Source organism: Halichoerus grypus, chromosome 11 (genome assembly GCF_964656455.1).
Source record: "Halichoerus grypus chromosome 11, mHalGry1.hap1.1, whole genome shotgun sequence".
Taxonomy (NCBI): domain Eukaryota; kingdom Metazoa; phylum Chordata; class Mammalia; order Carnivora; family Phocidae; genus Halichoerus; species Halichoerus grypus.
This window is the reverse complement of record NC_135722.1, coordinates 95,634,287-95,656,137: the sequence shown is the minus strand read 5'-3', so window position 1 is coordinate 95,656,137 and position 21,851 is coordinate 95,634,287. Positions and strand designations below refer to the sequence as shown.

The 21,851-nt window shown below is 35.7% G+C and overlaps 1 protein-coding gene across 6 annotated transcripts in view; it reads left to right on the top strand.

Moving 5' to 3' along the window:
- Window positions 1-21,851, top strand: part of ARHGEF12 (Rho guanine nucleotide exchange factor 12) — a 145,822-nt gene that overhangs the window by 52,895 nt on the left and 71,076 nt on the right. For 5 of the 6 annotated variants that reach the window (XM_078058860.1, XM_078058857.1, XM_036115451.2 and 2 more), the window contains exons 2-4: window positions 18,112-18,135; window positions 19,636-19,721; window positions 21,308-21,364. In XM_078058860.1, the coding sequence (XP_077914986.1) occupies window positions 18,112-18,135; window positions 19,636-19,721; window positions 21,308-21,364 (167 nt within the window). The remainder of the gene's footprint in view (window positions 1-18,111; window positions 18,136-19,635; window positions 19,722-21,307; window positions 21,365-21,851) is intronic. The other variant, XM_036115453.2, reaches the window with a different exon arrangement.

Here is a 21,851-nt window from a genome sequence, read left to right as displayed (position 1 = left end):
TTCTTCTCTTTTATGACCTTTGTCCTACTATTACCTTTGCCTATAATTCTCTAGCCCCAGATCTTCTCATGGCTGGCTCCTTCACCTCATTTAGGTCTCAACTCAAATGCCCTAGAAGTCTTCTGTGAGTAAACAAAATTAACCCAATTAGTCACAGTCACATCTCTTTTATTTTTCTCATAGCACTTATCATTATCTGAAATAATTTGGTACAATTATTTGTCTAGTCTGTCTTCTTCTTGTAGAATATAAGCTTCTTGAGAGCAGAGGCTTTATCTGTTCTTGGATGTAACCTCCAGTGACTAGAACAGTGCGTGGCACAGATTGCTGTTTGTGTAACTTAGTGTGTGTTTAGTGGCCTGTAACAGAAAACCTAAGTAGTAAGGACATTTACTGGCTCACATAAAAAGAACACCAGAGGTAAGGTTCAGGGATTTTTGATCTAGTGGCTTACCGGGGTGAAGGGCCCAGGTTCTTTCCAGTTTTCCACTCTTGCCATCCGTGTCAGCTTCATCTTAAACTAGTTCTTAAGGATGGATGCTAAGTAGCAGTCAGGGCTACTTGCTTCCTCATTCCTGTCCAGTGGGAGAGAGGAAAAGAAGTTTCATGTTCTTTCTTAAGAGTAGGAAAATACGTTCGCAGATGCTTTTAGCAAACTTTGTTTCTATTCTTTTTGTCTCTTTCTGGACCAATCACTTACCCACCAATGGACTTACCATTCAGTGCAAAAAAGCCCTTCTCTGTTCCTGCAGATGGAGTCAGCTTCCCTTGAATCATGTCAGCTCTGAGGAAAGTGCTAGATAACTGAATAAAATTGGGGTTAGGAGGAGGATTGTGGTCTGTATTGGGAATCACTTATGTCTTCCATAATTCTAAATAAAAGTATTTTGAATGAATGAATTCATTTATTAAATATGTATTGAATTGTCTAGTATATGCTCAGTACTATACCAGTAAATTAGAATAAAAAATCAGATAAAACATGGTCCTCACCTTCAGATAATTTAAAATCTAGTGAGAGAGACAAGTTAACAGAGTATTAAAATTATTTAAAAAATTAATTGATTAAAATAATTTAATCCAAAAGAAAGCAAAAAAGGTAAAAAGGGGAAACATAGAACAGATGAGACAAAAAGCAAATCACAAGATGATAGACTTAAACATATACATATCAATAATCACATTAAAGGTAAATAGTCTAAACACCCCGATTAAAGGCAGAGATTATCAGAGTGGATAAAACAGCAAAGCCCACCTATATGCTACAAGAAACACACCTTAAATATAAAGACATATATATAGTTTAAAAGGATAGAAGAAGATATGCCATGCTAATATTAATCAAAGGAAAGATAGAGTGATACATTAATATCACTAAAGTAAACTTCAGAATATTAGGGATAAAAAAAAGTCATTACATAATGATAAAAGCATCAAGTAAAAAAGACATAACAGTTCTAAACTTTTATATATCTAATAACAGAGCTTTAAAATTCATGAAAGAAAAACTGATATAACTGCAAGGACAAATAGACAAATCCACAATCATTACCAGTGATTTCAATATCCCTCAATAATTGAAAGTAGAAAATCAGTAAGGGTATAGAATTCTTAACACTGTTGACCAATTTGATCTAATTGCATTTATAGAACATTCTATCCAACAACATAGTACACTTTTAAAAATTTTTTGGTAAATATCCATGAAACATTTCCTAAGACCGTATTATGGGCATAAATAAGTTTAAATAAATTAAAAGGATCAAGTCAGGGGAGCCTGGGTGGCTCAGTTGGTTGAGCATCGGACTTGGTTTCAGCTCAGGTCATGAGCTTGCAGTTGTGGGATCAAGCCCTGTGTCTGGCTCCATGCTGAGTGCAGAGTCTGTCTCAGATTCTTGTTCCTTCCCCCTCTGCTCCTCCCCCCCTTGCATGCTCTCTCTCTCTCTCTAAAATAAATAAATAAAATCTTTTTTTTTTTTTAAAGGATCAAGTCATATAAAGTATGTTCTCTGACCACAGTGGAATTAAATTAGAAATCAATAAAAGAAAGATCTCTGGAAAATCCCCAAATATTTAGAAAATAAACAACACACTTCTAAATTACGTGCGGGCCAAAGAAGAAATCAAAAGGGAAATGGGAAATTATTTTGTGCTGAATGAAAATAAAAACACAATTTATCAGAATTTGCAGGATGCCAGTAAACCATTACTTTAAAAAAACATTAAACACTTGTTAGAAGAAAAGCCTGAAGTCAATGACATCAATTTCTGTTTTAAGAAACTAGAATAAGAAGAGCAAATTAAAAACAAAGTAAGCAGAAGAAAAGAAAGAATAAAGATCAGAGTTGGAGTCAATGAAGGAGAAACAGGAAAACAATAGAGAAAATCAATGAAAGCAAAAGCTGGTTCTTTTGAGAGTATCAGTAAAATTGTTAAAACTCTAGCCAGGCTGATCAGGAATAAAAGAGGGAAGACAAACATTACCATTCTCAGGAATAAAAGAGGTGACATCACTACAGATTCTACAGATATCAAAAGGATCATAAGGGAATATTATGAATAGCTTTATGCCAATAAAGTTAACTGACATGAAATATGGCTTAGAATTTTATAAATTTCACCAATATACAAACATATATGTGTATATAACTATTTTTTATGTATAGGAACATATAAAATACATGTATGTGTATATGTATGTGAGCATACACACTTACAGTTGTATGTATATATACACACCTACATACATACATCTGTACATATACACCTGTATACACACACATATATGTAAACATATAAAAAGAACAATACATCATGATCAAGTGGAGCTTATCCCAGGAATACAAAGTTAGTGGAAACTAATTTTCTCACTGTCAGATAGGGGACTCAAGCAAGAGGGAAGATGAATGAACCCTATAGTACTGGAGTAGAATTAGAAACATCAGTATGAACTCATGTTTAGCTTAATATAGATATAGATATAGATGGATAGATACTGAAGCAATTATCGATTTTCTAGTTCTGTCTGCTGAGAAAGCATAGAACAAGCAAGCACACCCAGAACCTAGGTCTGGTTTCTAAATACCATTCCCCCAAAAAATGGCTCATTGGAGAAATGGTTGATTCGCGGGTTGGAGTAGGGAAAATAAAAGATGAGTCTAGAGCACCTTGTAGTGCCAGAAGCAAGGAAGTGCTCAAAAAACACAAAAGGCTGGGGGCATGTCAAAGGGAAACTAGTGCCAAACTAAAATACCTCTGATGGCTTAAGCTGAAATAATTTGAGCAATAAAACAAGTAATATAGTATTGGATTAGAACTCATAGTATAAAATAAATATACATGAGTTCAGTATTAACATAAATGATTGCATAAATAAGTGAAGGAGACGACTGAAATATTCCTTATGGAAGAGTTCCAAATAGCATGTGTACATTCTCCCTCATCTGGGAGATGGAGCTTAATCTTCCCAACTCCTGGTGTGGGTTGGATTTAGTGACTTGCTTTTAAAGAATAGAGTATGAAAAGTGAAAAAACGGTAACTTTCCAGGGAGAAGTCTGGCAGACACTACCTTGACCAAATGATCACGGCCAACATTACTAGTGACAGGTCATATTGATATTGTACACCCCCTGATATGTGTTAAGAAGGAAACTTCACCTCTGTGGTATTCCAGAAATAGACCCACATCTATATAGACAACTGATTTTTAACAAAAGTGCAAAGGCAATTTAGTGGAGAAAGGATGGTCTTTTCAACAAATGATGCTGGAACAATGGGATATTCATATACCAAAAAAATCAACTTTTATCCATATCTCACATCCTATACCAAAATTAATGCAAAATGTCATAGACCTAAAAGTAAAATTGAAAGTCATTAAACTTCTAGAAGAAAATACAGGAGAAAATCTCTGTGACTTTTGGTTAAGCAGAGGCTTCTTAGGTATGACATCCAAAGCATGTGCAATGACCCTATTTCCAAATGAGGTCATTTTCACAGATACCAGGGGTTAGGACTTCAGTGTACCTTTGTGGGGGACATAATTCAACCCATAACAAATGCAGTAGTTCCCAGTTTAGGGATTGCTTTCATGTTTAATGCAGGGGAACCGAGACTCTCTATATGCACTTGGTGCAGTTCCCACACTGCATAAGTAATGCATCTTCCACATCTATGTTTACTTTTTTTTTTCAAATGTAATGATGGCGTTATAATTAATAAACTATACATGTAGCTTTTTGGTATTTATTCAATTTGTGGATAACATGCCTCTAACTGGTTTTATGTGGTTCCCTGCTTTGTTTTCACTTTTTAAAAAAAAAATATTTATTTATTTTGAGAGAGCGAGCAGGTATATGTGTGTGGGGGGGGGAGGCAGAGGGAGAGAGAATCTCCAGCAGACTCCTCACTGAGAATGGAGCTCTATTCCACAACCCTGAGATCATGACCTGAGCAGAAGCCAAGAGTCAGATACTCATCCAGCTGAGCCACCCAGGCATCCATTGTTTTCACTTTTTTTATTAAAAGATTTATTTGTTTTAGAGAAGGGGGGCAGAGGGAGAGAATCTTCAAGCAGCCTCCCCGCTGAGTGTGAAGCCGCACGCATGGCTCTCTACCTATGAGATCAAGACCTGAGCCAAAACAAGGAGTCGGACTCTCAACCAGCTGAGCCACCCAGGCAGCCCTGTTTTTCAGGGTTGTTTTTTTTTCAATATTTATTTACTTGAGAGAGAATTTGAGAGAGGGGTGAGGGACAGATGGAGAAGCAGAACCCCCACTGAGCAGGGAGCCCGATGGGGGGCTGTATCCCAGAACTCCTGGCTTGTGACCTGAACCAAAGGCAGACGCCTAACTGACTGAGCCACCCAGGTGCCCTGACCCCCCTGTTTTTCACTTTTAACAGAGAATCTCTCTCATGTGTCTTGTGAGAAAAATTTTGTCAACTTAGACACCAAAGTAATGTTACTCTGGCCCTTTGTCTTACAAGGTCTGTTCCCAAAATGGCTCTTTCAGCTTCTTGCTGCTGTGTCTTTCGATAAGGGTTAAGCATGGGTCCATGGGATTGAGTTAGGGGAATAGTGGCTCCTCTTTTCTGTTTACCTGGTACACACACAAACTCCTCTTCTAGTCCAAACTCCCATGTGGATTCCTTATTCTAGATAAATTCATCCTAAGGAAGAAATCAAGAGGGAGTGCATAACTTGAGTTACAAGGTTATTTGTTACAACAATATCTGTTTTACTGAAAAAAAACTGGGCCTAGTCCAAATATTTAAAAAGAGAATTGGTTAAATTAAGTAAATAGCCATATCTCAGACCACTTTGCAGCTATCAGGAATTAGTTGTTTAGAGATCTTTTTCACATCTTTATTTTATTTAGAAGTTCAACATATAAAATAAATAAAGCTAAGCAGCTCTAGGGGCACCTCGGTGGCTGAGTTGGTTAAGCGTCCAACTCTTGGTTTCGACTTGGGTCATGAAATCAAGCCCTGCATTGATCTCAGTGGAGAGACTGCTTAAGACTCTCCCTCTTTCTTTGCCCCTCCCCACCGTGCTCTCTCTCTCTCTCAAATAAATAAATCTTTTTTTTAAAGCTAAGCAGCTCTGATGTATGGGGAACCTAGAGTCCCCATCTACCCACTTTTGCTCCTTGAGGGATATCTTTTAAATCCTTAGGGTTGTGTGCAACACAATTTAAAACCAGTGCTGTAGTGAAATATTTAATGATGTAAAATTATGTCAGTGTTTTATTAGTTAAAAAGGTTACCAAACAGGGGCACCTGGGTGGCTCAGTCATTAAGTGTCTGCCTTCGGCTCAGGTCATGATCCCAGGGTCCTGGGATCAAGCCCCACATCGGGCTCCCTGCTCCGCGGGAAGCCTGCTTCTCCCTCTCCCTCTCCCCCTGCTTGTGTTTCCTGTCTCGCTGTGTCTCTCTCTGTCAAATAAATAAAATCTTAAAAAAAAAAAGAAAAGGTTACCAAACAATATGTCCTATATGCTGTAATTTTTATTAAAAAATTTTGTACCTTGTATCTACACCATATGCAGATAGAGAAATCTGAATCTTTAGAAAAGATGGGGAAAGTATTCATAAAAATGCTGGGTATTGAGTTTATGGGTGATTTTTATTTTCTATTTTGTATTTTTTAAAAAATTTTTGTACATGTATTTTTTTGGGGAATAAAGAGAAGATATATCTTTTTAAAAAAATATTTGAGAGAGAGAGAGAAAGAGAGAGAGCACCAGCAGGAGAGGGGCAGAAGGAGAGGGACAAGTGGACTCCTCTGCTGAGCAGGGAGCCCAATGTGGGGCTCGATCCCAGGATCTTGGGATCATGACCTGAGTTGAAGGCAGATGCTTAACCGACTAAGCCACCCAGGCGTCCTGAGAAGATATTTCTTCATGTTAAAAAGTAGAAAACCATTGCTTTATAGGAAACTTTACACTTTGGGAAAGATAACAGTCTCATTCCTCAGTTCCTTGAGGGAGAGGAATTAGCTTGAAAATTTATAAAAATAGTAACATAGTTCTGTTTAGAAATTAACGTCAGTAGTCTTAACGTGTTAAAAGTGCATTAGGATAAGTCACATTTTTAGCATCTAAAGGAGAAAATAGAACTGAATGTCAGTGAATTAAAAATGACCTGAACTTTGTAAAACAGTGATGTAAGAGAATGTCTAAATATTTAATACACACTTTCTCTCCAACTTCCCAAATTCAATGCTGTGGTGAGCCATTGTTACTGATAAGAGTATACCCCCTACTCTAATTCTATGGTTTTGGGCCAAGAAAAACTCTTGTAGAAGAAAGTATGGAATAGCATGCATAGAACTAATTTTCTCACCTTTTCCCCTCAAAATGAGAGGTCTTTTTTCCTTTGTGCTGGTTTGAAAGTTTGGGGTATTTAGATTTGGTATAGAAAATGTGATTTCAGGGGCACCTGGCTGGCTCAGGCGTCTGCCTTCGGCTTGGGTCATGATCCTGGGGTCCTGGGATTGAGCCCCTCATCGGACTCCCTGCTTGGCAGGGAGTCTGCTTCTCCCTCTCCCTTTGCCCCTACCCCCACTCATGTTCTCTCTGTCTCTCAAATAAATAAATAAAATATAAAAAAGAAAAAAAAAGAAAATGTGGTATCATGATAAACTAAGTGGATAGCTAAGAGGAATTGAAGAATTGTTAATATTTGATGCCAGAACCAAAGCATTTGTGAAGAGAAGTCTCTAGTTTAAAGCCAAAAATTGCATTATAACATTCATTATATACATAGCTAGTAAAAGTAGTTTTAATGAAAAATAATTTCCTTAGAAGAAAATAAGACACTTTTATGAATATGGGGTGTATGTTATATAGAAGATTTAATTGTAAAGATATTGGCTATGATCAATTTTTATTAGTCTTTACCAATATTTTATATTCATATAGCTTGTTTTATTTACTTATGGAAATATTTCACCAACTAAGGCATATGACATATAAATTTAATGATATGCAATTAAAATACTCATAATGTATTTCTTATATAATTTAAAATATTATAAGTAGAGAACATGGAATGTGAACAGTCCTTATTCTCTTAGAGTTCTTCCTGGAAAGTATATGAAGTTTTTATTTCTTTATGAGAAATAGGCCTATGTTGGTTTAGTTCAAGGAAATTGTGAACATTTTTAGAGTATATGGAAACTAAGTTTATACTTCTCTGACTCCCTATGTTTCCTTGTGCTGTGATTTTTTTTTTTTTTTTTGGCAAATCCTTGTCTGTTCAGCTTTGTGGAATAGATATGATGGTGAATTAGGCTTCTTTATATTCAAGGAATGAGTGCTTACCAAGTACAATACCTGAAGGTAAACAGAACTCATGAATAATACTCTGTGATTTGGGTGTTAGTGTAATTCTGACTGTTTTTCCTTCTCCTAAGATTTTCAAAATAAGATTCCTGTTCTTGTAATTGTGTTGGTATTTGGTAAGAAATGTTTAGGAACATTTAAGATAAATCCATTATAATTTGTTTTCTTGTTAAATCGGTATTCTTTGCTATGGAATGCTATTTTTATGGATGTTTTAGATTTTTTCTTTAATAAAAATGCAAACAGATTGCACATATATATGTGCTTTAAAGTGATACGTAAGAATTTACATTTTGAGTAGAACTTTTTTACGTCATAGAAGGTATAGTATACTGTTATTTGACATTTTATGTTTTAATTTTACATTTTCATAAAATTCTCAAGTTCAGATTAATGGTGGAGTTTGTCTCAATGACACCTCAATACGAAAGGTAAAAGCTAACTAAAACTTTCCACTTTTTCAGAAGTGCAGTTGTATCCTTTGACAAATCTGCAGAAAGCAGCTTATCCTAACAAATTTTGTACAGTTCTCACTTCAGTTTACAAAATTTGAACATTCAATCTTATTTTATATAAAATCTTTATATAACTCTTTGAGAGAAAAAGTGTGTGCATGTGTGCACATGAGTGGGGGGAAGGGCAGAGAGAGAGAGAGAGAGAGTCCTCAAGCAGACTCCCTGCTGAACATGAGCCCAACACAGGGTTGGATCCCAGGACCCTGAGATCATGACCTGAGCTGAAACCAAGAGTTAGTTGGCTGCTTAACCGATTGAGCTACCCAGGTGCCCCTATTCTGTTTCCTGAAGTATGCCTGCATTGCTATGAATTGCCCTCTTCTAATTGCTTTTGCTGTATCCCATAGATTGTTGTATGTCATATTTCTGTTTTCAGTTGTCTCTAGACATTTCTTTTATTCCTCAGATTTCTCTGTGGTTGGTTGGTAGCATATTTAATTTCCATATTTTTGTTTTTTCGTTTTCTTTTGTAATTGATTTCTAGTTTAATACCATTGTGGACAAGGTGCTTGATGGGATTTCAGTCTTCTGTAATTTATTGAAACTTGTTTTGTGGCTTAACATGTGATCTGTCCTGGAGAATGTTCCATGTGCACTTGAGAAGAATGTGTTCTGTTGCTTTTGGATGGAATGTTCCATATATATCTATTAAGAACATCTGGTTTAATGTGTTGTTTAAAGTCAGTGTTTTCTTACTGATTTTCTGTGTGGATGATTTATCTGTAGATGTCTACTATTATTGTATTGTCAGTTTCTTTAGGTCTGTTAATATTTATTTATTTTGGTGTTCCTATGTTGGGTGCATATATACTTATAAATGTTATATCTTCTTGCTGGATTGACCCCTTTATCATTATGTAATGCTTTTCTTTAACTTATTAAAGTCTTTATTTTTTTAATTTTTATGTATTTATTTTTTAAAGATTTTATTTATTTATTTGACAGAGAGAGACACAGCAAGAGAGGGAACACAAGCAGGGGGAGTGGGAGAGGGAGAAGCAGGCTTCCCTGCTGAGCAGGGAGCCAATGCGGGGCTCAGTCCCAGGACCCTGAGATCATGACCTGAGCCGAAGGCAGACACTTAACGACTGAGCCACCCAGGCACCCCATGTCTTTTTTTTTTTTTTTAAAGATTTTATTTATTTGAGAGAGAGAGAGTGCACAAATGGGGGGGAGGGGCAGAGGGAGAGGAAATAACAGACTCCCTGCTGAGAGTCATGACCCGAGGCGAAGGCAGGCGCCTAACCAAATGAGCCACCCAGGCACCCCTAAAGTGTTTATTTTAAAGTTTATTTTTTGTGTTACAAGCATAGCTACATCAACTTTCTTTCTTTCTTTCAGTTCACATATGCATGGAATATTTTTTTCCTTCCCTTTACTTTCAGTCTCTATGTTACTTCTGAAATTATTGTCTTATAGGTAGCATATATATGAATCTTGTTTTTTTAATCCATTCAACCACTCTGTACTTTTTGGTTGGAGAATTTAGTCCATTTACATTTAAAGAAATTATTGATAGGTATGTACTTATTGCCATTTTACTAATTGTTTTCTGGCTGTTTTGGTAGTTCCTCTCTGTTTCTTTCTTCCTTTCTCTTCCCTTGTGGTTTGATAACCTTCTTTAGTGTTATGTACAGATTTGTCTTCATTTTCTTTTGTGTATTTACTGTAAGTTTTTGCTTTGTGGTTACTGTGAGGTTCACAAATGCATCACAGCTTTTTATCTTATGTGACATCAAAAATAAAACATGGGGGGGTGTAAAAATGTAGTTTTAGAATGTATTCAAATTTAAGCTGTCATCAACTTAAAATAGACTGTTATATACGTAGATGTTATTTGTGAACCTCACAGTAACCACAAAGCAAAAACTTAGTTTTTAATGAATTATTGTAGTTATTGATACTTTTACTACTTTTGTCTTTTGACCTTCATACTAGCTTTGTAAGTGATTAATCCACTACCTTAACTACATATATTACCTTTTTCAGTGAGATTTTTACTTTCATATGTTTTCTTGTCATTAATTAACGCCATTGCTTTTTCGCTTAAAGAATTCCTTTTAACATTTTTTTAAGGGCAGTTTAGTGGTGATGGACTCCTTTAGCTTTTGCTTATCTGAAAAATTCTTTATCTCTTCTTCTATTTTGAATGATAACCTTGCCAGGTAGAGTATTTTTTCCCCCAGGTAGCATATTCTTGGTTGGAATTTTTTTCCTTTTGGTACTTTGAATATGTCATGCCACTCTCTTCTGACCTGCAAATTTTCTGCTAAAAAATCTGCTGATAGCCTTATGGAGTTTCCCTTGTATATAACAAATTGTTTTCCTCTTGCTGCTTTTCAGATTCTCTTTTTATCTTTAACTTCTGACATTTAATTATAATGTTTCTTGGTGTGGATTTTTGGGGGTTTGTTTTGTGTAGAACTCTCTGTGCTTCCTGGACCTGGATGTCTGTTTCCTTCCCCGGGTTAATGACGTTTTCAGCCATTATTTCTTCAAATAAGTTTTCTGCCCCTTTCTCTCTTTTCCTTCTGGGACCCCCCGTAATGGGGATGTTATTCCACTTGATGTTATCCCATATGTCCTTTAACCTATCTTTATTTTCTAAAGTTTCTTTCTTTCTTTTTTTTTTTTTGCTGCTCTGTTTGGGTGAGTTCTGTTGCTTTGTCTTATAGCTCACTGATTGTTCTTCTGCTTCATTCAGGGTGCTGTCAAACCCCTCTAGTGTAGTTTTTTAGTTCCAGTTATTGTATTCTTCAGCTCTGTGACTTCTTTTTGGTACTTTCTTGTATTTTCTCTTTGTTGATGTTCTCAATGTGTCTATTCTCCCAAGTTCGGTGACCATCTTTATGACTGTTACTTTGAACTCTTTAACAGGTAGATTATTTATCTCTGTTTCATTAAGGACTTTTTCTAAAGTTTTATCTTGTACTTTTGCTTGCCACCTATTCCTGTCTCCTCATTTTGCCTGAGTCTCTGTGTTTGTTTCCATTTATTAGGCAAAACAGCTACCTCTCTGGGTTTTGAAGGTGGAGCCTTCTGTAGGAGCTGACCCATGGGACCCAGAAGTGCAGTCTCCCTGGTCACCAGAGTCAGGCTCTCGAGGAGCATCCCCTGTGTGTGTTGCGCATGCCTGCTGGCTGTGGTGGGGCTGTGACTGTGGCATCAGGAGTGGAGGGGGGTTGCCTGGCTGTGGCATGGTTAGGCACTGGAGTGGGGGATACCAACCTGCACTAGCAGGTTAGAGGGAGATTGTAAAAATTAGCAAGGTAGCATTAACAAGGTAGAATATGATCACAAAAATGGTACTTCCCAATGTTTCTGTTTTTGGAGAGAGTCCCAACAGGTACCTGCCCCTCTGGCAGTTGCTTTAAGATGAGTAATTGGGTCTGCTTCACATATGGTGTAGGAGCTTTTCAAACTGCTGCTTTTGGATTGGGTGTCAGAGCGAGTAAATCAGCCTGCAAACCCTTTAAGAGTGTGTTCTCAATTGCCTACATTTCTGTGGTTCTCCTGGACCTAATCCCTGTTTATATTAAGTTTTGGGGGCTCATCTCTGTGGTGCATGACCCAGGGTTGAGGTGCCTGATGTGGGGCACAAACCCCTTGCTCCTCAGGGAAAAGTTCTTATTTTTTGAGATCCCTTCTGAATATGGGTCACTGTGCCTGGGGTGGGTTTTTGGCAAAAGCATGTTTCTGCCTCCCCCACCTGTCTCAATGTGGCCCTTTTATCTTTTGTTGTGGAGGAACCGTTCATCTAGTTTTCAGAACTTTTTCAGAAGAAATTGTTGCATTTTAGCTGTTAAATTTTTGTGTCCATAGGAAGAGGTAAGTTTAGGATCTTCCTATACTGCTGTCCTGAACCACCTCTCCAAGCAAATTCTGAAATCGGGAATTGTAAAATAAGATTAAGGTTTAAATCCCTATCTGCTAAGCAAAATAAGTCAAGAGAAAGACAAATACCATGATGATTTCACTCATATGTGCAATTTAAGAAACAAAACAGATGAACATAGGGGAAGGGAAAGAAAAAATATGACGAAAACAGAGAGGGAGGCAAACCATAAGAGACTTTTAACTCTAGGAAACAAACTTGACGGTTGCTGAAGGGGAGGTGGGTCGGGGAATAGGGTAACTGAGATATGGGCATTAAGGAGAGCATTTGAAATAATGAGTGCTGGGTGTTATATGCAACTGATGAATCACTAAATTCTACCTCTGAAACTAATAATATAGTATATGTTAATTAAATTAAATTTAAATAAATTAAATTTAAAAATATTTAAATTCCTATCAAATGAAAATCATTACTGTTTTGTCAATTTTGAGATTATTCTGTAGAGTCCAGTTTGTTTATTGTTTTTATTGTTTAATGATGTTAATATCTCATATAAGCATAGATTTGATAGTTTGAATGGTGTTGAATGGAATGAAGATACTAAGTAGTTTGAGGTTCTCATACTTTTTTCTGGCAGTTCCCTTTGCTTGGTTTTTTGAAGTGAATAATTGGAAGTCTAAAAAGACACTGTATAAGTTAATGATGTACCCATGATCTCAAAGGAGAGTAATATATTTAGAAACCTTACAGGAGATATTCCCAAAAGTGATACTGTTCCAGATTGTCCATGAGGAAAAAAGAGCCTGTAATAAGATATTATTTTTATTATGAATTACTTTTCCCAGTTCAGAAACAACCAATATCCGATTTATAATATCTGGCAGAGGCAATTAAAATAATTTAGAATTTACTGTTTGATTTGTCAAAGTATGTCCAGGAAAGAAGAGCCACTTACTAAGGGTTGTCATGTGTTTCAGTTCTTCAGTAAAAGTGGCAGTATCCTAAGCTATATTTAAGAAGTTAATTTGAGATCTTCTTACATTACATTTTAGTGAATCATTTTTGAATTTTACACCAGAACTGAGCCTCCCTGGTCCTCATTTCTGTGGTTTTATATTGCAAGGTCCAGAGGTTTAAAACTAATAACAACACCATGAAAATTCTCCGTGAGTCATCCTGTCAGCTGTAGCTTCTGTTTGAGTCTTTCTGATATAACTAATGTTACTGCCAGCTCTGCTAACAACTTGCCATGCTTTAGATCTATATCCTAATAAAAAGGTACAATGGTAGATAATTTTTGAACTTTTCTTTTTTCTATTTCTGTAATTTTTGGTTCTTTTAGTGAGTCTAAGCTAGACCAGTTATAAATTGTAGCTGGTGAAAAGATTTATGACTGGTGTTTTTTTTTTTTGAGGGATAGGAGTGGTGGTGGTCATTACTACTTTTGGTTCTATGAATCTTACTGTCCAGAGATCTAAAGATTGAATTAACAGTGTAGCTGAAGTCAGCAATATGTTCTAAATCCCTATACTTAAGGGTACTTATGTATTGCAGACAAATGCCCTTTTAGCTGTTTTGTTTGTTATTTTGTGAAAAATGATATAATGCTAGGACTAGCTGGTTCATATTCACATTGGACTAATTTCAAATTTTAGTGTTGTGCCTCAGGATCTTTAAATTATTTTGTAGAAATAGATAAATAAAAAACTTGATTTACATCCAGGACACTGAATGCCTTAATCCTTCTTGATACTTTAAAGGAGATGCAGAAATAATGGACTCTCTCTCAGGTATGGTCAATGCAATTTCACAGGCTTTAAAAAAAAAAAAAAAATCCCTGGCCCTACTTGCTAGGAAAATTAAAAGTTTTGGTTGTAACCTGATCTTTTCTCTTACCCTGCAGCATCTGGGAAGTTTGTTAACTTGAGTATTGACGTTAATTTTATATGACTTGGCAAGTTAAACCTATAGTTTCATCATTGACTCTGAATTATGCATTTCTGTGGATTTTACTGAGCTAAAAACCTATTTGAATATTGTTAGTCTTTAAGTTTATTTTTCTTTTCTACTTAATTTGAAATTAAGTCTCTAAAGTTCAGATTTTATTTTTGTTCTAACAGTTAATAATAATTAAGTGGTTATTATGTGCTAGGCAGTGCTTCTCATTTAATGCTTTGCATTTTCTAATTCTCAAAACAAATGTCTAAGGTAGGGACTAGTCTTATTACTATTTTACAGAAGATTGTTAGAGAGCCTGAGCACCTTGTACCAGTGTAAAAGCACCTTTTAAATTGTGAAACTAGAATACAAACCTCATTGTTGTTGTTTTTTCTGAGGAGCCCCTGTCCCTGAGGCCTTGGGATCCCATGCAGTTTTCATTGACTGTAACAGTATTGGAATGCTGTATTTTTGCCTTGATGTTTGTCATCATTTTATGAGGATTGAGCCTTAGACTTCTCTTTACTGTGTTCTGTTTTGCAGAGTTCTTTGTCTAGCAACTCTCCTCACTGGCGTGAATTCCAATAAGCTACTGCTATATTTCATTGATTCCAAGGTGCACAGGCTTTTCATCCTGCCTTTTAACATTGCTAAGATCAGGATGTATCTTACAACGGAATTACTGAGAATTCTAAATTTAGTAGCTAACGTTGTTTGCTAATGAAAACTTGCCCACTATCCAGCTTAGGTAAAATACCCTGAACTTAACTCTCCTCATTTCAGTCATCTCTTATGAAGAACCATCCAGAGTCCCAAATTCTTCATCATAAGTAAACCCGAGAAAAAAAACATCTAATACCTTGAAGGAGAGAGAGAGGGTAGGAATTAAGGTTTGAATGTGGTATTTCTATTTTTTCTTTCAGGAGTAATGTCAAAGGCTAGTTCTTTTCTCACAAAAAGTCATCTATAAAAGGAAAAAATGACTTCTAATAGACTATATATTATAAGCAAATATGTGTTAACACAAATTTTGATGGCCCTTTGTAATGTTTTTAATCTAGAAGAAATTCTGTTTAACAGTCTTAAAGGGATATCCCAATTAGAAAATCATGTATATGTATGTATGTATTGTATTGTTAAATATGCATGTGTGTGTGTGTGTGTGTGTGTGTGTATAGTTAAACCTGGCTAAAACTGGAATTTTACTAAAGTAAATATTATTTATTGGGTTAGGGTTATTTAATTACCAAATCACAACTCCTTTTACACTGTAATAACATATTGGGAGGAGTATGAAAATAAAAACTTTGGGGAGGCTTCTCTATCTTTGCTACCTAGGGCTTTAATATTAGAGCTCAGAACTTATATAAGAAAAAGGCATCCTGAGTCAAGTGAGTAAATGTAATTGTGACCTTTAAGGCTCTTGGTTAGGATTTGTGGCACTCAAGTATGCTTAGTATAGGTAATCAAAAGTAAGGGCATCTAGTTATCTTATCCTAATGGCTCTAATTTCTGACAACGCTTTCCTTTTTAAATTATGGTTCTTCATATTGGTACTTGGACTTCGTCTTACATCTGGAAAAATACATACACACATGTAAATATGCACGAACATGTCCATTGTTGGCTAAATGTCCAAGTCATCAATATATTTTCGAAAGCCAGATACAATTTGATTAAGCACATCCAACATAATTCATCATTCAACTACAGCTCTTTTCCATAGATATCTAACCAGAGGAGGTTGTCACAGTTGTATGATTGCATTACAGAATGGACAGGAACTTGAAAATAGAGGATTTTGTGTACCAGAATTGTTTCATCAGCCTAGTGTTGGGCTAATTGTGGAATTTAGTGATTAGAGAAAAAGTGCTGTGATTTAAAAATTTTTGTTTGAGAGAGGCTCTTCACCTGTACTTTAAGAATGTAGTACAGAAAATATGTTAAGCAAATTTTACCATACAGTAGTCCTTGTTCTTCATCTTTTCATTCCATTTTTATCCTCTTTCCCCTCCTTTTCCATTCCCTCATAAGAGAAGGCAGCTCAGGAAGCTGACTTACAATCAGTAGTCTGGGAACTTCCGGGATTCTTTACCAGAATCTCCCTGGATGTTGCAGTCCCTGACGCAAGCAGCATTGTTTGGGGCTAGGAGTTTTTATAATGGCTATCAGGAAGAGTGGCTAAGGTTGCTAACTGCAGGTATTATCCTTTGTAGAAACTCAGTTGGGAATTCTTTTCTGCCAGCTCTTATGTTCATTTCTAAATTAAAAAAACATACTCCCACCTCCCCACACTCCCCCAACAAGTAAGGATGGACTTCCTATTTCTGAAAATCTGATGATCTTTTGTAGTCGGTCTATTCTCTAGAGCAGTTTACTCTTACCCCAAACCTCTTTTCCTTGTTATCCCTAACTTTGTTGTGGTTAACATGCACTTCTTATGGAAGTTTTTAGATTCTTTGTCTTTGTCTTTGGATCAGTTCTGGTTTATAGAGGAGTTAAAGGAAATTGTAATTAAACTTGTACTTTAGAGTTTTTTTTTTAACTAAACTATCTCCATGATAAATAAGTCATTTAAGTATTGTTTTATGTTTGTTTCTTACTATGTTTACTAATAACCTTTTTTAAAAAAAAAAATTTTATTGATAGTCTTAATAAATCCCATTTTTGTTACCCAGGCTAAATAATCTTTACATAAAATGTCATGGGTTGAGGTAATTTCTGAAATGACAGATCTGAAAAGGGGAATGGGAGGAGATCCAAAAACACTTATAGACTTAGTGTTTATGTGTAACAGCAAATTCTTATCAAGAAGCCTCTAGTAATGTTTCTTTGAAAAAAGGCAACCAGGAGGAAATGCAGTAGTTCTTTTTTTTTTTTTTTTTTAAGGTTTTATTTATTTATTTGACAGAGAGAGACATAGCGAGAGCAGGAACACAAGCAGGGGGAGTGGGAGAGGGAGAAGCAGGCTTCCCGCAGAGCAGGGAGCCCGATGTGGGACTCGATCCCAGGACACTGGGATCATGACCCGAGCTGAAGGCAGATGCTTAATGACTGAGCCACCCAGGTGCCCCAGAAATGCAGCAGTTCTTAATAGCTTATAGAACTGAAGAAAGAAAAGATGTACCCTTTGTTATCTACTTTTGGAACATATTCTTAGTACTGCAATGGTATTTTCTCTAGATTTCTGTTATAAATGCTAAACATAAATAAATGAGAATTTGTGATTTGATTATGATCAAAAGGTAGTAGACACAGATCAATAGAACAGTAATTAGCACCCAGATATCTTGGGGGATGGGGAGAGGTGATGGACAGTAAGAAACTTTCCTTGCTAGGGAAGCTAAGTATAATATTTTAATGGTAAGATATTTCTCTTTGCCTTAGTTTTTTAAAATCTGTAAAGTGGAAATATCTTTTATTTTTTTTTAAAGATTTTATTTATTTATTTGACAGAGAGAGAGTGTTAGCAAGAGCAGGAACACAGGCAGGGGGAGTGGGAGAGGGAGAAGCAGGCTTCCCGCTGAGCACGGAGCCCAATGCAGCGCTCGATCCCAGGATCCTGGGATCATGACCCAAGCCGAAGGCAGACGCTTAACGACTGAGCCACCCAGGAGCCCCAATCTTTATAGATATTTAAATGAGATAACACGTGTCAACAGTTTAGAATAGCGCTTAGCATCTAGTAAGCCCTCAAGTAAATTTAACTGTTGCTATTCGTATTTAGATTTTTAAAAAGAGAACCCATACTCAGTGACAGATCATGGTAAATGCACCTGCAATTTAAGATTTAACAAAGGAGTTATTAAAAAATAGCATCCAGCTCCTTATTCCACCTGTTTGTTGAATCTTGCTTTGGGAATGTTAGCATAAGATTTAAATCTCTTAATCTGATTTAGTAGAATGAATAAACCTAATAACAATCTTATAAGTGAAATAACTGCATATTTCCTTTTTTTTTTTCTTTGTTTCAGGTTTCCCCTCAAAAAACCTATAAGGTAAGTTGTTCAGTTGCCCTTCATACGCTTAGGTTAAATCTTAATTAGAAGCATTCCTTTGAAATTATGGCAGAGTTTTGTGGCTTTTGAAAATGTGGATTTAAGTAGTTTAAAATATCAGAATGTTTTACAAATTTAAAATATAACAGGTGTTGCATATTTTTTCTGGAAGACAGCATTGTTTTGATAACATTTTCAATGTTTTTAATATAAGCATTTTAAAAGTTTGTTCAAATTGATAGTTAAGGTCACTCCCTATGAAGAGATTTAATTTTAAAATCTATTGTGACTGTTTTCAGTTGTGAGTAGCTTGGGGAGTGTAAATGGCTTGCCAGTTTTTGATGTATTTTATCACTTGGGTAACTACAGCTGCCTTTAGTTAATGAACTTTGGCAAACTGAATCAGTCTTAATTACTTTAAGACAGTAAAGGAAAAAATCCAAAATGCTCAAATACGCCTGTGGTCAACAGCCATATCTCTATATGTATTCAGATCCTGGGACTAAATGCCTTTTCCTCAGTGCTTATTCTCACTGCTCTCTCATCCTAGTTGTCATGAATATTATTTAAAATGTAGGTAGTATATCATTCCTAATTATGTTAGTACTTTTATCATTTTTAGTGACAGCATGGTCCAGGATACCAATGCTAATCTTGGCATTTCAGTTAATTAGTAGTGTATGTATTACAGTGAGGGTCTTATTTGCTGCCCTGCCATTATCTGATCAGTATAATTGGGTAGGCCATAGGAAAAATAATAATTCTGGTGTCATCTGGGCCTGCCTGACTTCTGTAGCTAGAACTCTAGTGAAATTTGCCTAAGATTTTTTTTTTCTTTTTTTTTACTCTTCTCATCCATGCTACATTTATTTACACAGTGATTTTGAACCTGACCATAGAATATGTAGGGTCAGGTCAGGGGAAGTGTTAAGGTGTTGAATTAGTTTCAGGCACTGTTTTCACTGTTTTCTTACCTGTTCAGTGGAAGTCATAGTAACCTGTGAAATCCACTGAAAGAATTTAAGTTATTTTATTTTATTTTTAAAGATTGTATTTATTTGTCAGAGAGAGCACAAGCAAAGGGAGTGGCAGGCAGAGGGAGAAGCAGGCTCCCCACTGAGCAGGGAGCCTGATGCGGGACTTGATCCCAGGACGCTGGGATCATGACCCGAGCTGAAGGCAGACTGAGCTGCCCAGGCATCCCAAATTTAAGTTATTTCTAATACTAAATGCTATTTCTAAGTTATTTCTAAGAATAAAATAGACTTAATACTAAATACTACTTTTATTATTTTTAAGCACTTTTTATAACTAGATTCTTTATTACACATAGCATAGACTGAATTTAAAACTTCTTGAAAAATATAAGTTAGATTTATGAGGATGTATAAGGTAAACTGATTACTTGGATTCTCTTTGTAAGACACACTTGCAATTTTTTAAGTTTTTATTCTGTTGATTTGCTTGTAGTAAATATTTGACTGCTTTACTTTAATTTAGGCATGGGAGTATTTTGAACCGAGAGTCACCAACAGATAAGAAGCAGAAAGTTGAGCGCAGTGCATCACATGATTTTGATCCTACAGGTAAAACATTGTTTGTTCTTCCAAAGAATATTGAGAGTAGTTTAGTTCAGCATAATTGAGCTTAAGCTGTATAACTACCTGAAATACCCAGGAGTTAGTGTTTGGTCTGTTTCCGACTCTTCCTTCCTCTTCGATGTTAGAATACAAAACCTGTGCTTTCAGGAGGAATGCAAGCATTTTTAACGTTCAACACTATGGATTCCACTGTGGAAGCATCATTGTAGAGTATATTTTATTAAAAAATAATGATGATAATAAAAATTGTCATTATTTCATAATTGGAGATTCTAGTCAGACCAAGGACTTAATATTAAAATAAATCATTAAGTGTGAACGGTAGTATCTCATAAAATCAAAGCTCTAACAACTACAGATTTCTGTAGTCATTTAAAAATTCATGTGTGATCATGGTAAATTGGAGTATTAGATAAAATCCAACTTTAGAAATTAATGATCCTCTAATTTTAGAGTAAGCAAATGAATAGAGATCCCTTTTTCTTCAGTCAAAAATATTCTGAGCTCAGAGAATCTTTTCAGTAGTGTTGATCTTTCCTAAGGTTTTCATGTTAGTAGACTTCTGACTATTTATATTCTTAATTTTATATAAATAGATTGAATTCCTGTTGTACAATGTGGGCTTTTGCTTTCTCCTTATAAAGTCACTTAGTATTTAGTTTATAAAAAATGCTGGATAATTTGCTTTTGTCATTTGAAACTGATAAGTGTTCTTTGTGTACATACTGTTTTACTCAGTTGTATGTTCCTATGACAAAAGATAAAGTAGGTAATTGCTAAGGTCATGGATACATAAATAAAATGTATCTTTTTAGATATTTTTGTTTAGAAATACAATTTTTAATAGAGCATATTTTTTGTATCCAACTCAGATGTTTCATACTTTTAGTATAAACCGTTATTTTGAAAAAACATAAGTATTATCGAGGAAGGGAAGAATAGGAAGTGAATATCTAATAATTTACCTGCATCTTGGGTCATAGGTAAAAATGAAATCCTGATCATCAATTTATTTAGGCTTTGGTGGTGGGGCATAACTTCTGGATCTCCATTAAAAGATAATTTTTTTATTTCTGACACCTAATTTTGACATGATGGGGCTCAGAGGCTTTTATTAATATGATTAGTTATTATCTTGCTAATGAGTTTCTGCCCTATGTTCATATAGACATTAGAGTCTTGTTAGATTGACTTATTCCTCTGTGGTGTGCCCATTTCCAAAGACAGACTTAGCCAAGTGGTATGCAGTGCTTCAAAATGAGATTATTACAGCTTTTAGTGCTTTTGTCATCTCTATGATTGTCAGATGATATATTTTGTAGACTGTTCATGTGTTGTTTTGTTTGAACATATTTTTATTGCACTGTCTTTTCTTCGATAAATCTTTAAAATATGTCATTACTTGTGCTGTTCGTGACTGTTCTAAGTGCTATCACCTGTGATGTTCATACTTTGTGTTTGCACGATTTAACTTGATCATGATTCATTCTTTTTTTCCCCCATGAATTTTTCCCCTCACATTGGTCTCCATATTTTCTATATCTCTCTCCTTTTCTCCCGCTCTTGTGCAGAAAGCTCCTCCAAGAAGACAAAGTCTAGTTCAGAGGAGAGTAGATCCGAGATATATGGTAAGCTAATGTAGCCAATTCAGCCTTGCACCTTTGGAGCTTGCTTCATGCTGTTTCCTTTTTTTTTTTTTTTTTTTAAATAACTGCAGCCTTCCTTGTGTCTGCTCTGCATGGCATGACCTACTGCAGGGAAAGGGAGCCTGGGGTTTTAAATGTGGCTGCCACTGGGAAGCTTAAGGTTGCTAGAAACTAACATCATAGAGTAAGAGTAGGCCACATGACCCGTCTTCTCTTTCATCTTACGTATGATGGGAAAGTGATAATGTCTAATATGTTTGAGTTGGGCTCCTCCATATAACATGGGTGGGCTTTTATTGGCATCTTCTTCCCATGTCCCATTTGCTGAGTTTGGATCATGTAGAATTTCATGGCACCAGTCGTTCCCTCTAAGCATAGCACTGGTGTGACTTAGAGCTGTTACCAGTTCTTTGGAATGTTTATTTGATTTTTTTTATTTGTTTCTTTTTATTGGCCTCATCATCTGGAA